Source organism: Oncorhynchus mykiss, chromosome 9 (genome assembly GCF_057628025.1).
Source record: "Oncorhynchus mykiss isolate SJ-2025 chromosome 9, ASM5762802v1, whole genome shotgun sequence".
Taxonomy (NCBI): Eukaryota; Metazoa; Chordata; class Actinopteri; order Salmoniformes; family Salmonidae; genus Oncorhynchus; species Oncorhynchus mykiss.
Window position 1 is genome coordinate 41,516,391 of NC_143030.1, and position 15,899 is coordinate 41,532,289.

Below are 15,899 nucleotides of genomic sequence, written 5' to 3' on the forward strand. Positions count from 1 at the left end.
ACAACTCAGAAAGAACAGAGGTCCGGCAGAGAGAGGTAGAGACAGACAAACAGACAGACAGACAGACAGGCAGGCAGGCAGGCAGGCAGGCAGGCAGGCAGGCAGCATCATCATACTGAGTGACGTTATGCACATGGCTTCCTCTAAAGAAAACATCCCTTTCTTTGTCACGTGATTAGCAGTTACCGGTTCATTAGAGCTGTATATCAGAGATGACGCACTTTTCTGTCTGACATTACCTTTGACCTACTGTAAGCATAACAACATCTTCAAAGGAATGAGGAGGTTGGTTTACGTGTGTGTGTGGGTAAAAGCAGAGCGTAGGGACTGATTATACTCTGAATGGAGGAATACTAAAATATTAATTAACCACATGCTTTGGAGGTGACAGGGCTGAATGCAAAACAAATCTTGATTACATTTATGGGGTGGATACTTCGATAAGAAGCAGCAGTTCGACAAAACTCTTTTCCAAAATAGTCAAATGCATTTAAAACAGAAACACATTCATACTATACAGTTGTTAGGTATCCATAAAATGTGCATTCTAAAAGAAAACTACAGGTGCTTTATAAAGTACACTACACTGCATTTGGAAAGTATTCAGACCCCTTGACTTTTTCCACATTTTGTTACATTACAGACTTATTCTAAAATGGATTACATTTATTTATTTTTCTCAACAGTCTACACACTATACCCCATAACGACAAAGCGAAAACAGGTTTTTGGAAATGTTAGCAAAAAATAAAATAAAAAAACAGAAATACCTTATTTATATATTCAGACCCTTTACTATGAGACTCAAAATTGACCTCAGGTGCATCCTGTTTCCATTGATCATCATTGAAATGTTTCTACAACTTGATTGGAGTCCACCTGTTGTAAATTCAATAGATTGGACATGATTTGGTAGGCACACACCTGTCTATGTAAGATCCCCAAGTTGACAGTGCATGTCAGATCAAAAACCAAGCCATGAGGTCGAAGGAATTGTATTGAGGCACAGGTCTGGGGAAGGATCCCCAAAAAATGCTGCAGCATTGAATGTCCCTAAGAACACAGTGTCCTCCATCATTCTTAAATGGAAGAAATTTGAAACCACCAAAACTTTGTCACTCTGACAGAGCTCCAGAGTTCCTCTGTGGAGATGGGATAAAATCCAAGAAGGACAACCTTCTCAGCAGCACTCCACCAATCAGGCCTTTATGGTAGAGTGGCCAGATGGAAGCCACTCCTCAGTAAAAGGCACATGACAGCCCGCTTGGAGTTTTCAAAAAGGCACCTAAAGACTCTCAGACCATGAGAACCAAGATTCTCTGTTCTGATGAAACCGGGATTGAACTCTTTGGCCTGAATGTCAAGGGTCACATCTGGAGGAAACCTGGCACCATCCCTACGGTGAAGCATGGTGGTGGCAGCATCATGCTTTGGGGATGTTATTCAGTGGCAGGTGTGACTAGTCAGGATCGAGGGAAAGCAAAGTACAGAGAGATCCTTGATGAAAACCTGCTCCAGAGTGCTCAGGACCTCAGACTGAGGTGAAGGTTCACCTTCCAATAGGACTACGACCCTAAGCACACAGCCAAGACAATGCAAAACTGGCTTCGGGACAAGTCTCTGAATGTCCTTGAGTGGATCAGCCAGAACCTTGACTTGAACCCTATCTAACATCTCTGGAAAGACCTGAAAATAGCTGGGCAGCGACTCTCCCCATCCAACCTGACATACCTTGAGAGGAGCTGCAAAGAAGAATGGGAGAAACTCCCCAAATACAGATGTGCCAAGCTTGCAGCATCATACCTAACAAGACTCAAGGCTGTAATCGCTGCCAAAGGTGCTTCAACAAAGTACTGAGTAGAGGGTCTGAATACTTATGTAAATGTGATATTTCAGTTTTTTATAAATTAGCCAACATTTCTAAAAACCTGTTTTTACTTTGTGATTATGGGGTATTGTGTGTAGATTGATGAGGGGAAAAAACAATTTAATCCATTTTATATTAAGGCTGTAAAGTAACATAATGTGGAAAAAGTTACAGGGTCTGAATAGTTTTCGAATACCCTGTATATTACCAAAAGTATGTAGATACATGCTCGTGAAATCATGGGCGTTATTATGGAGTTGGTCCCCCCTTTGCTGCTATAACAGCCTCCACTCTTCTGGGAAGGCTTCCCACTAGATGTTGGACATTGCTGCGGGGACTTGCTTCCATTCAGCCACAAGAGCATTAGTGAAGTCGGGCACTAATGTTGGGCGATTAGGGCTGGCTTGCAGTTGCAGTTCCAATTCATCCCAAAGGTGTTCAATAGGGTTGAGGTCAGGGCTCTGTGCAGGTCAGTCAAGTTCTTCCACACCGATCTTTACAAACCATTTCTGTATGGGCCTTGCTTTATGCACAGGGCATTGCCACAAAGTTGGAAGCACAGAATCGTCTAGAATGTCATTGTATGCTATAGTGTTAAGATTTTCCTTCACTGGAACTATAGGGTCTAGCCCAAATCATGAGAAACAGCCCCAGACCATTATTCCTCCTCCACCAAATTTTACAGTTGGCACACATTCGGGCTGTTAGTGTTCTCCTGGCATCCGCCAAACCCAGATTCGTCCGTCGGACTGCCAGATGGTGAATCGTGTTTCTTCACTCCAGAGAATGTTTTATTTTTTTATTTTTTATTATTTCACCTTTATTTAACCAGGTAGGCAAGTTGAGAACAAGTTCTCATTTACAATTGTGACCTGGCCAAGATAAAGCAAAGCAGTTCGACACATACAACGACACAGAGTTACACGTGGAGTAAAACAAACATACAGTCAATAATACAGTATAAACAAGTCTATATACGATGTGAGCAAATGAGGTGAGATAAGGGAGGTAAAGGCAAAAAAAAGTCCATGGTGGCAAAGTAAATACAATATAGCAAGTAAAACACTGGAATGGTAGATTTGCAGTGGAAGAATGTGCAAAGTAGAAATACAAATAATAGATGCAAAGGAGCAAAATAAATCAAATAAATACAGTAGGGAAAGAGGTAGATGTTTGGGCTAAATTATAGGTAGGCTATGTACAGGTGCAGTAATCTGTGAGCTGCTCTGACAGTTGATGCTTAAAGCTAGTGAGGGAGATAAGTGTTTCCAGTTTCAGAGATTTTTGTAGTTCGTTCCAGTCATTGGCAGCAGAGAACTGGAAGGAGAGGCGGCCAAAGAAATAATTGGTTTTGGGGGTGACCAGAGATATACCTGCTGGAGCGCGTGCTACAGGTGGGTGATGCTATGGTGACCAGCGAGCTGAGATAAGGGGGGACTTTACCTAGCAGGGTCTTGTAGATGACATGGAGCCAGTGGGTTTGGTGACGAGTATGAAGCGAGGGCCAGCCAACGAGAGCGTACAGGTCGCAATGGTGGGTAGTATATGGGGTGCAAAGGAGCAAAATAAATAAATAAATACAGTAGGGGAAGGGGTAGTTGTTTGGGCTAAATTATAGATGGGCTATGTACAGGTGCAGTAATCTGTGAGCTGCTCTGACAGCTGGTGCTTAAAGCTAGTGAGGGAGATAAGTGTTTCCAGTTTCAGAGATTTTTGTAGTTCGTTCCAGTCATTGGCAGCAGAGAACTGGAAGGAGAGGCAGCCAAATAAATAATTTGTTTTGGGGGTGACCAGAGAGATATACCTGCTGGAGCGCGTGCTACAGGTGGGTGATGCTATGGTGACCAGCGAGCAGAGATAAGGGGGGACTTTACCTAGCAGGGTCTTGTAGATGACATGGAGCCAGTGGGTTTGGCGACGAGTATGAAGCGAGGGCCAGCCAACGAGAGCGTACAGATCGCAATGGTGGGTAGTATATGGGGCTTTGGTGACAAAACGGATGGCACTGTGATAGACTGAATCCAATTTGTTGAGTAGGGTATTGGAGGCCATTTTGTAAATGGCATCGCCAAAGTCGAGGATTGGTAGGATGGTCAGTTTAACAAGGGTATGTTTGGCAGCATGAGTGAAGGATGCTTTGTTGCGAAATAGGAAGCCAATTCTAGATTTAACTTTGGATTGGAGATGTTTGATGTGGGTCTGGAAGGAGAGTTTACAGTCTAACCAGACACCTAGGTATTTGTAGTTGTCCACGTATTCAAAGTCAGAGCCGTCCTGAGTAGTGATGTTGGACAGGCGGGCTGGTGCAGGCAGCGATCGGTTGAAGAGCATGCATTTAGTTTTACTTGTATTTAAGAGCAATTGGAGGCCACGGAAGGACAGTTGTATGGCATTGAAGCTTGCCTGGAAGGTTGTTAACACAGTGTCCAAAGAAGGGCCAGAAGTATACAGAATGGTGTTGTCTGCGTAGAGGTGGATCAGAGACTCACCAGCAGCAAGAGTGACATCATTGATGTATACAGAGAAGAGAGTCGGTACAATAATTGAACCCTGTGGCACCCCCATAGAGACTCCCAGAGGTCTGGACAGCAGACCCTCCGATTTGACACACTGAACTCTATCAGAGAAGTAGTTGGTGAACCAGGCGAGGCAATCATTTGAGAAACCAAGGCTGTCGAGTCTGTCGATGAGGATGTGGTGATTGACTGAGTCGAAAGCCTTGGCCAGATCAATGAATACGCCTGCACAGTAATGTTTCTTATCGATGGAGGTTAAGATATCGTTTAGGACCTTGAGTGTGGCTGAGGTGCACCCATGACCAGCTCTGAAACCAGATTGCATAGCAGAGAAGGTATGGTGAGATTCGAAATGGTCGGTAATCTGTTTGTTGACTTGGCTTTCGAAGACCTTAGAAAGGCAGGGTAGGATAGATATAGGTCTGTAGCAGTTTGGGTCAAGAGTGTCCCCCCCCTTTGAAGATGGGGATGACCGCAGCTGCTTTCCAATCTTTGGGAATCTCAGACGACACGAAAGGGAGGTTGAACAGGCTAGTAATAGGGTTGGCAACCATTTTGGCAGAATCCATTTCCACTGCTCCAAAGTCCAATGGCAGCAAGCTTTACACCACTCCAGCTGACTCTTGGCATTGCGCATGGTGATTTTATGCAGCTGTAGCAGGGCAGACATTTTGACAAACTGTCTTGTTAGAAAGGTGGCATCCTATGACAGTGCCAAGTTGAAAGTCACAGAGCTCTTCTGTGAGGTCATTCTACTGCCAATGTTTGTCTATGGAGATTCAATGGCTGTGTCCTCAATTTTATATGCCTGTCAGCAACGGGTGTGGCTGAAATCACCGAATCCACTAATTTGAAGGGGATACAACATACATTTGTTTATATAGTGTATATCTACACGAACACTGGATATTTACAAGCTCACAGGTTATATACATGTGTGTTGCTCTTTAAATAAAGCATCAAACTATATAATCAGAACAGAGAGGGGCAGGACTATCCTGCATATAGAAACACTGGAGGGGTTGAGTAGTACAGACAAGTAGGGACCAGATGCTCCAACACATAAGAGTCATTCCATTTAATTTCAGAGAAATTAGCCATTTCTCCACAGAAATGAGTGTGAAAGTACCAGGTTTTACCAATTAGATGCAATTATTCCTGCTACTGCTACACCGTTTTATCTATTTTGTTGGTATTCTGTGTTTATTAAATGTATCACAACGTTTTCTTTGGCTTAATCTGAAGTTGTTAGTTATTATTATCCCTGTAATGGGGTATATTTACCCCTGTCATTAAGTACATATCTCTCCATGTGGCGGCCCACAGTTAGTCTCCTTTGGCCCACAGTTAGTCTCCTTTGGGTCTGCAGGCTCTAGAACAGAGACACACGGAACACGGTTAGTCAGTCTCCACAGCATCACAAAGAAACAGTAGGCATACAACTGCAGGAAACAGACAGAATGAGGAAGACAGACAGTTAGAGAAAGACAGTGAGAGAAACACACTCAGAGACAGACAGCCAGAGAGAGAGAGAGAGAGAGAGAGAGAGAAAAAAAAATGACACACACATTGCCTCTCCTTGCAGTACCTCTTCTTCGGCTGACTCTGGTAGGCGGGTTAAAGTAGAACTTGTCAGTGTGGATCTGAAGCCCCCTGTAGAACTCATGAAACTCCTCCTCGCCCTTCCCCTGTAAGTACACCAGCAGCTCAGCCAATCGCACCGCAGTAGGCACGCTCAGGTTCCTGAACTGTAGAATTAGACAAGCATCCAATCTCAAGTGTCCAGTCAACTGTCCAATTAACCATAATGCATTGATGGATCTGTAATAAGGCCTTCATCCTGACTTATTATTGCCCAGTATTCCCTAGAATCACAAAATACAACACAACAAATTGCAAGACCATGTAGAGCTAGATATGTAAAAGCCTAGAGGGTAAGGGTGGTCTGGCGAAAGTGATGTAAAGCTGTGTGCAACCTGTAGTGAACCTAAATCCCTTCAGAGAGTTAGCATACTCACTAGGCTACTTACCCTCTGGGCCTCCTTGTCAGTAAGTATTTGAGGGTTGGTCCTGTTGAGCTGCAGCACCAGCCTGCCCACCAGCTCAGTGTGCATCCTCTGGTCTAAACACAGGAACTTGGAGTTCCTTTTTAGCTGCTCATGGTAGCTGTCTGAGCCTGACCAGGGAGCTGGGGAATACAGGAAATAGGGTACAAAGAACACACATTTGGGCAGCACCTTAATTAGAAGATGTATAAACTCTGCCAAAAAAAGACGTCCTCTCACTGTCAACTGCGTTTATTTTCAGCAAACTTAACGTGTACATATTTGTAAGAACATAACAAGATTCAACAACTGAGACATAAACTGAACAATTTCCACAGACATGTGACTAACATAAATGGAATAACGTGCCCCTGAACAAAGGGACACAAAAGTAACAGTCAGTATCTGGTGTGGCCACCAGCTGCATTAAGTACTGCAGTGCATCTCCTCCTCATGGACTGCACCAGATTTGCCACCTCCAATCCAACAGGTCCCAGATGTGCTCAATGGGATTGAGTGAAGTGAAGTGCATTGTTTGCTAGTCCAGTGATGGTGGGTTTGTGCCCATAGGCGACATTGTTTCCAGTGATGTCTGGTGAAGTCCTCCGTTCGGCCTCTCTCAACCTATTGCGGATAGTCTGAACACTGATGGAGGAATTGTGCGTTCCTGGTGTAACTCGGGCAGTTGATGTTGCCATCCTGTACCTGTCATGCAGGTGTAATGTTCGGATGTACTGATCCTGTGAAGGTGTTGTTACACGTGGTCTGCCACTGCGAGGACGATCAGCTGTCCGTCCTGTAGCACTGTCTTAGGCGTCTCACAGTACGGACATTGCAATTTATTGCCCTAGCCACATCTGTAGTCCTCATGCCTCCTTGCAGCATGCCTACGGCACGTTCACACAGATGAGCTGGGACACTGGGCATCTTTCTTTTGGTGTTTTTCAGAGTAAGTAGAAAGGCCTCTTTAGTGTCCTATGTTTTCATAACTGTGACCTTAATTGCCTTCCTTCTGTAAGCTGTTAGTGTCTTAACGACCGTTCCACAGGTGCATGTTCATTGATTGTTTATGGTTCATTGAACAAGCATGGGAAACAGTGTTAAAACCTTTTACAATGAAGATCTGTGAAGTTATTTGGATTTTTACAAATTATCTTTGAAAGACAGGGTCCTGATTTTATTAATGTTTAGCCAATATAGGCCTAAACATTAAAATCTAAAATCTAATTTACAGCACTTGCAATTATTTTGGATCTACTTTCATGTTGGTAAAATAATGAAGTTAAATACTAAATACTTTCGTTTGAGTTGTTGTAGCTTGAGAAGGTCAGCATGCAACAGGTTCCGGGGTGGTGAGAAGACATAGTGGACAGTTGTGACAGATTGTACTCTGCAGCTCATGATTCACCCATAAATCAAAAGCCACAAAAGCTATATTCAAATTCAATAACCTGCCATGGAAGAAAACGGATGCCTCTTCGCCGCCAATGACTGCCTCTTCGCTAACTTTCTCCTCTCCCTAATTTGACGCTCTTCCCGTGATGACCGCACACCCGGCCGAACACCCCGACCCCACTGTAGTGGTGCACTAATGACAATTAATTTGTCACGTCACTGACTGAGATCTAAAATATGCAAGAATGTGTACCTACACTGTAATTACACTGTAGCCTATGTAACTTATATATGTTTTATATGGCACCCACATGAGTATAATATTGAGTCTCTTGGATCACTCAAAAATAGTCTGTTCATTGATTGGTTGTTTTATTGACGGCAAACCTCTCATCCTAACTCGGTGACTGACTATTTTGGTTCGATTCGATTATTTTGGTAAAAACTCCTTTACAATCGTATTCCTAACTGATGATCATGCAAGGTTCTGCCACATTTTTGTTCATTGATTGGAAAAGTTCAAGGACATATCATTTATTACATGATTAATTGTCAATCCATCTGCAGTGGGACTAATCAACTTGCACAACGTACCATCATTGTCAGTAGGCTATAGGAAAATTTTAAAAAGTATCACAAAATTCCCTTCACATTCCAATAGTACAGAATAACATGTTAGAGTTATTTATACCATGAAGTACCATCCCACATTGTACACAACAGGATTGGGAAATGTAGGCCTACACATGCTAACCCTTGATCCATCAAAGCAGAAGCATCAAACATAAAAAAAATGCTGAATACTGTACAACATGATTCTTTCCAGAATCATAATTACTAGAGTTCATGGCTCAGAGATACAGGACATTCCATTTCAGAACTGAAATATTTACTGTGCACATGTTTATTACTATTGTACATTTCCAGGAGGAACACTGTGAAATCAGGCAGCAACATAATAAGTGATTCCTATGGAAGAAAGACAGTTCTCCCCTGTAAGCGCAACTTTCCGCTTCAGGCAGTGTACAGAGGGATAGGGTCTGCGTTTAAGGCACATGTCTGATGCACCCTATAAATGCTGCCTTGTCACTGAATGGTCTACTGCAGGTCAATGTCAAATGACTAATAAATGGTCATGTGGTCATTGAGTCCGGCGATATTCATTGGTGCCTGCTTAATAATGGCATAGGCTTGATAACAATTCAGGTGGTCCTCTTTCCTTTTGGATATAGTTTCCAGCTGGTTGATGTTCAGTTTATCCATGACCCTGAGGTCTATGTTCAGTCACTTCCTGGTTGTGACCTCACACGGATATGACCCGTACGGGGCGCTCCTTGACATAGAGGGGGTGTCGACACATCCTGTAGGGCTTCTCCAGAAGTGGAGATACACTGCCCTCCTGTTCTCTATACTGCCTGACCAGGCCTGAGCCTGGGGGTACCACTTGGTTCGGAACCTGGCCCGTGGTCCGAGGTGGACCTGGATACTGGGTTGGGATAGGGTTTTGAAGTAGGCCCGGATTGTGTGGCAGACCTGGGTTGTGGTAGAGGCCTGAGATGTGTGGGAGGATGGGCTGGTTGTAGCCTCTGCAGGGAAGAGGAGCTGAGTTGAGGGCTGGGCCAGTGGGGGAGGCCTGGACTGGACCAGTCAGAGCATAGGGGTACTGATGATACCTGTAGAGGACAGACACAGAGACATTGAGCTTTGCAAGGCAGACAAGCATGAACAGGCATGCACTCACTCACTCACTCACTCACTCACGCATGCATATGCACGCAGGCACACACACACACACACACACACACACACACACACACACACACACACACACACACACACACACACACACACACACACACACACACACACACACACACACACACAGTCCTCACCAGCTGGGTCTCTTATTGTCACACATTGAAGGGTCATGGTTGACCCATGGTGTAAGTGCCTTCTCCTGGGTGTTGTTATTGTTGTTCCTGCCATTGTGGCCATAGCGAGAGGCCCTGTTCTCTTCCAGTTCCACTTGCTCTAGCTGGTGCCACAGACGCGTCTCCCTGGCAACGCCAAAAAAGTTTTTACAGATGTAGGATCTTAATTTGTTCACTCTTTTGTTGCTGAGAATTTTCCTGAACAGTGGGAAATCCAAACTTGTAGTGTATTTGAGATTTAAAAAGGCTTCTAAAGTTAATAATTTCGACTTTGAAATTTCAGACTTGATTTGCCCTAAAGAAAAATGTATCAACCCACACAAAAAATGTCATTAATGATAATTCACAAAATAATTCACATTTCCTGTTGCTGCAAGATTATTTTCCTGCTATAGCAAACTGGCTTAAATTAAGATCCTACATCTGTATAGTCCCATGTTGCTTACTTGGTAGAGGATGATGCTTGTAACCCCAGGCTTGTGTGTTCAATCCCCGTGGGGGACTAGTATGAAAATGTATGTAGTCATTACTGTAAACCTGAAAATGTATATACTCACTAAGTTGCTCTGGATAAAGACATCTGCTAAAATGTAAATGTTGTACTGTCAATAGCTACTGTACATCTCAATATTGCTATCAATCCCCTTTACCACATTGTATAAATTACAGCTCTCCATCTTTTGCTTGTTTCTCACCTCTACCTGTCTTCTCTTTTCCTTTCTCTCCCCCCTTTCTTCCGTTCAACTCTCCTTCTCATGTGTCCTGTCTCATCTTTTGGTCTCCTCTCCTCCTTCTCCCATTCCACTAGTCATGGCTCCTCCCTCTCCTACCTCTGTCCTCATCTACTATCTACTCTCACATATCCAGTCTGTCTCTCCTTCTCACCTCTCCTTCCATCCTACTTCCATCTCTCCCCCCGGCCTCTCCTGTCTCCTCCCTCACTCCTCTCACCTCTCCTCCCATTTTCCCTCCATCACTCCTCTCACCCTTCTTCCTCTCCTCCTCTGCTCTTCTCTCGCTCTCTCTCCTCACCTCCTCTCCTCCCTCCATCTCTCCTCTCACCTCTCCTCCTTCTTCTTCTCCTCCTCCGTGACACAGTCGAGCAGACAGCAGGTGATGAAGGCAATGGACATGAGGAGGATGATGGCACAGCTGATGATGGATGCCACCACTGCCACACGGAACCCAAAGTCTTCCGACGGGGACACCGCTGGAAGAAAAGATAAAACATCTATCAATTAATTTATGAGATCTGTCTACAGATAACAAACAAGATATATAAAAACAAATCACTCCAGAAAGTGATGGAAATATATTTGAATGCCTTTTTAAGTGTATTGCATCCATTTATAACAGACATCATTAAGTACCTTGGTACCATGGTACCTAAAGTATGACATTGACATCTACATAACACTGCCCATGGTCAGAGAGCACATAAAACTATCTCCAATATATTCCTCTATATTCCTCTATTTCAGAATAATTAAGAGGCTGACAGGCAGGGAGTTTGCAATCCATGCACTTTTTCCACTCAATGCATTCTGAAGCTTTAATATACTCCTACACATGCATGCACGCACACACACACACACACACACACACACACACACACACACACACACACACACACACACACACACACACACACACACACACACACACACACACACACACACACACACACACACACACACACACACACACTTTCCTAAGAGGACAACTTTCATTTTCACAATAAAGCAGAGTCTGACTCATCCATAGTGTATGACTGAAGCGACAGCTGTCTTCACATGCTCTCTGCCATTGATTGGCCAGATGAGCTGACTCCCTAGAGTCAGATGGAGAAGGGTGAGAGAGTGACAAACCTAACAGTCTCTCATTTGGACTTCGGTTCCTCATTGAATACAAATCTGCTATACATAAGTGGCTTATAAATATGAAAAGGACGTCTATGAATATTTCAAGAACAAACATAACTGGCAATGTACTAATGCGGAGTGCTTTAATTGCTGGCTGGTATGTCATTTTCTATGACAACATGTCCTAAAGGAGTAGACTGGTGTCCTCAGACCAACTCTGCCATAACTCTGCCATATACTAACATACTGTAACTGTAACTATAACACCTACAAGTAAAGACCAGTGGTACATAAATGTGTGAGTATCCTCTCAGCATTAGATGAGTCATTCGACTCATTCGGTGCCTTTTGAGAAGTGTAACTTTCTAAAATGTTTTTCAAATCGCAGATGTTCAACTTAATAAAAAACAGGTTTTCCCATCTCAAGAGTTGAAATAAAAAATATATAATATAGTAAGTGCCTATTAAGTACCAAACATAGTAACAGAGTTGACTGTAACAGGGTTGACGATTTCTTCTTAAATCAGAAAATGAATCCCCTCGTGACAGGAGGAATGAAAGCTTGTTCTGTACAACAGGGAGTGACAATTGAATGCAAGATTCACACCAAAAATAAATGTGGTAAAATACTCCTACCCCGTCTATCTATGGGTAACGGGGTTGACATGTTACGCTCAACCCACTCAGTTTTCTATCACAAAACACCAGAAAAAGGCCAAAAAGAGTAGAAACAGCTCACTTGCTTTTACTCTATGATTTGACTATTAAATGCTCATTGTTTGTTTAGATTAATTTGGGGATTAAGTGAGATAAAACATATCTAGAAGTGACACAGGTGTGAAGGAGGGACATGTCAAAATTCTGAATTTTGGAACTTCACTTTAGCAAGCCTTCATTCATATTAAATTACACTTAATTTAATATAACAGGCTTTTTAAAATTCTATATTTGTCCACAATTTCTACATAAAATATCAAAGGGTTGCAAAAGGCACTCTTTTCGTGGAACGACACAGATACATACGTTTACACCATGGAGAGCCTCCTGACCACTGGGTACTGTTGCTGCCCCAAACACAGGACACCTCATTTCCCCCCACCAGATGGTGTCTGGATGGGCACTGCAGGGTGATCACCGTGCCCACATTGGTGCCATTCCCCTGAATGATCTTCTGGGTGCCCAGGGCGGGCTGGGGCATGGGCGTGCACTGGCCTGGAGGGGGTGATGGGAGACGGTAACTATGGTATATACAGCCATATGTGAGCATAACAGATAACTCAAACTAGAACAGAACTTTCAGAGGAGAGAGCACCACATGGAACCCTCACAATGGAATGCTGCTGCGTCCTTTCAGCACAGAACACTACATTACAGAACACTCTGCATCGAATCCTGTTGGGGGCTGCTCAGTATTGCGTGAGAAAAACACACACCAAATCTGCAGCCGTACGCTTTGCTGCATCTAATGCTGATGGTATCAAAGCAGGAAACATGATAAATCATTAAATAAATGGCCTGCTAGCTTGGCAGAAACTCAGGTCCCATTTGTGGCCATGTTAAACAGCTGGTTTTCAGACTCAGCACGGTGCAGCAGGAAAATTGACTCCCGCTGTGAGCTCTGGTTTTCATACTGAACTATGACCCTTAACAGAATGACACTGCTCTAATGCAAATATACAGGAGTGTATTTCGGAAGGAATCAAAGTAAGCCACAGCTTGTGGATAAACAAAACAGCTATGTCACATCCTGTGAAGCGTGTTCAGTCAATTGTTTCTACACTGGCTGTGCTACTGTAATTGGTTAATATAACAAATAACACATTCACTGGGAACACATCACATCACATCTTATCACCTCAAGAGTATAACGGAAATGTAATTAAATTAAAATGTAATTAATCTCTCATTCTCTCTCACTATAATTCAAAGGAATACTCTCACGAATCTCAGAAGTTTTGGAATTTACGAACACTATTTTCAAATGACATTGTCTGTGAAATCATGTAGCCTAGGCCTATTACGATTGTTTAGGAATTGTTGCAGTCTTTTCTTGCCACCACAAGAGGTCCTACATGTTCAAGAAATTACTTCCTGAACTCAACGTATCTGAAAGAGAAACCAAGTTGTTTTAATTCAGATAAGGTTTGAAATAGTGTTAGTAAATTCCAAGACTTCTGAGACTCATGAGAGTATTCCTTTGAATTATAGCAAGAGAGAATGAGAGAGAGAGAAAGAGTGAGAAAGAGAGACAGAGAGAGTCAGCAAGCAAGAGAGTTATGTTGCTGACTGACTATTGGATGGTAGGCTAATTCATAAACCATCATTTCTGCAGGGCAGGCAGACAGCGCTCTCCAGCAGTCTGTGACTCATAGATTTCTTATCAAAGATATCAGTTTTCTCTGTCAGTTGGGCTGGGCTGGCAGGGTGAGTTAAATTGCTGAGTAGGCCTTGATGAAACCTCACCAGCCAGAACAGATCCACAGAAAACACCATATTTATGCAAAAGAAATTTAGTACACAAGGACAATTTTATGTAACTTGTGAGTGTGTGTGTGTGTGTGTGTGTGTGTGTGTGAGAGAGAGAGAGAGAGAGAGAGAGAGAGAGAGAGAGAGAGAGAGAGAGAGTGAGCATGTGTGTGTTTAAAAGTGTAGCTGTACATCCTAGCTCAGTACAACCGCAGTGTTAGTTGGTGTGAAACTAAGAAACAGTGCATTCTGAAAGCCACCTGCAGCTTCTCAGACCATGTGATCTATAGGAACACACTCTCACTTCGCCCTTTCCATTATTTTGTCCTTATTTACAGTGCAGGCTCAGAATAAACATAGGCTGGCTACTCTATTATTCCATTACAGCCATAGCTTATAAAACGTTAAGACCTTTTATTACATGTATGTTTTGTTGTCATGTGATAGTTTGCAAACATATTATGCGTAGCTTGCAGAAAGTAGGCCTAATGTTGTTTTCCTGCAATGCAATTCATTGAGTACAGATACATCGTATAAATTAAGAGCTATTTGTGTGTCATGGAATGCATTTTCTCCCCAAAATTAGTCTACATGTTGGTAGGCCTACTCTGTGATGGTATACTCACACAGTTTACAGCTATATTTAACAAATCCATTAAACAACACCATAATGCCTCCAATAAAGTAGGCACTGTACTAATGGCATGACATTTATCACCACATTGGATACATCCTGAAGCTCGCTTACCTGTATAATTACGGCCACGGTTGCCGTTTTTGGTTGAATAAATAGTTCTGGAAACATCAACGACCGAAGCTGTAACCGTTGACATGTCGGACGTAATCTACCCAACCGTCGAGAACCCCTCCAGGACGCGCGTAAAAAAAACGACAAGGAGACCCACAAGAGTATGCTACGATAGCCTACAGCTGGATAATTATGGTCACTGTGCTGGATTGTGTTCGCAGCTGTCTCAGTGCCTGTGCGTGCTCACGCGTTTGCTTTTTTTCTGTCTCTTACTCCGGAGCACACGGACCCAACAGCAAACCATCAGTGTGTGTGTAGGTGTGTTGGTCTATCGGCTCGGCATGTCGCGCTGCGCTCTGGGAACGCACTGACTGTCCCGAGCAAAATCCGTCCTTCTTTGTCTGCGAGATTCTGCTAAACTAATCGGTGTGTAGGCTGTCAGAATATCACTTGGTTCACTTGATGTCACGGTAATAGGCGTGTTGTCAGGGCGCTCCGAAGGTTGGCAGAATAGAATTAGGAATTAAAATAGGCCTACATTAAGTAATGTAATATGATCGCTATGGTTGGCAGCGAGTTCCTTCTTTCAGTTCACAAAACAGTAGTAATCTGTGTGTTTGTGAGCTAGAGGTGATTCTGTCACATTGCCCCGCCTTTGATGATCTGTTTGTTTTATACTTTATGATAATGGTACTATATGCTGTCAGTCATAGCACTAAGCATATATAACCAGTCTTTTGATATACTATAAGCTATTTGGAAGTAGTCACATTTTATATTTCTTATAAAATGTTATTTGTAAGCCTCAGATATCCAGAATGTGCTTATTGTTGAATGATGTAATGCATCAAAGGATATCATGGAGACTGATAGTGTCCACCACTGCATCTGACATCACATGACAGGGTCTGGCTGGCTTACATCCTCTACTTGCATGAATCCACTATACAGTTGTAGGCTACATATATTTGTACCAAATCCTTTCCTAATCAATTTGCACAGATAATAAGTTGTCGGGCGGGACATTTAGTGAGGGGACTCCGATTGCATGACTCGGTCTCGAGCACGA

At 43.1% G+C, this 15,899-nt stretch overlaps 1 protein-coding gene across 2 annotated transcripts; it reads right to left on the minus strand.

Annotated features, from left to right (window-relative positions):
- Positions 1 to 8,341: 8,341 nt before the first annotated feature.
- LOC110531980 (uncharacterized) lies at positions 8,342 to 15,476 on the minus strand. 2 transcript variants are annotated; one of them, XM_036987901.2, is made up of 5 exons: positions 14,831 to 15,476; positions 12,640 to 12,828; positions 10,817 to 10,964; positions 9,716 to 9,880; positions 8,342 to 9,496 (listed from the first exon to the last, which is right to left on the minus strand). In XM_036987901.2, the coding sequence occupies exons 1-5, from the start codon at positions 14,913 to 14,915 to the stop codon at positions 9,127 to 9,129; spliced, it is 957 nt and encodes a 318-aa protein (XP_036843796.1). In that variant the 5' UTR covers positions 14,916 to 15,476; the 3' UTR covers positions 8,342 to 9,126. The 2 variants fall into 2 exon arrangements, with proteins under 2 accessions (XP_036843796.1, XP_036843797.1); XM_036987902.2 differs by lacking the exon at positions 12,640 to 12,828 and having other exon boundaries at positions 14,831 to 15,443.
- Between the last annotated feature and the right edge of the window lie 423 nt (positions 15,477 to 15,899).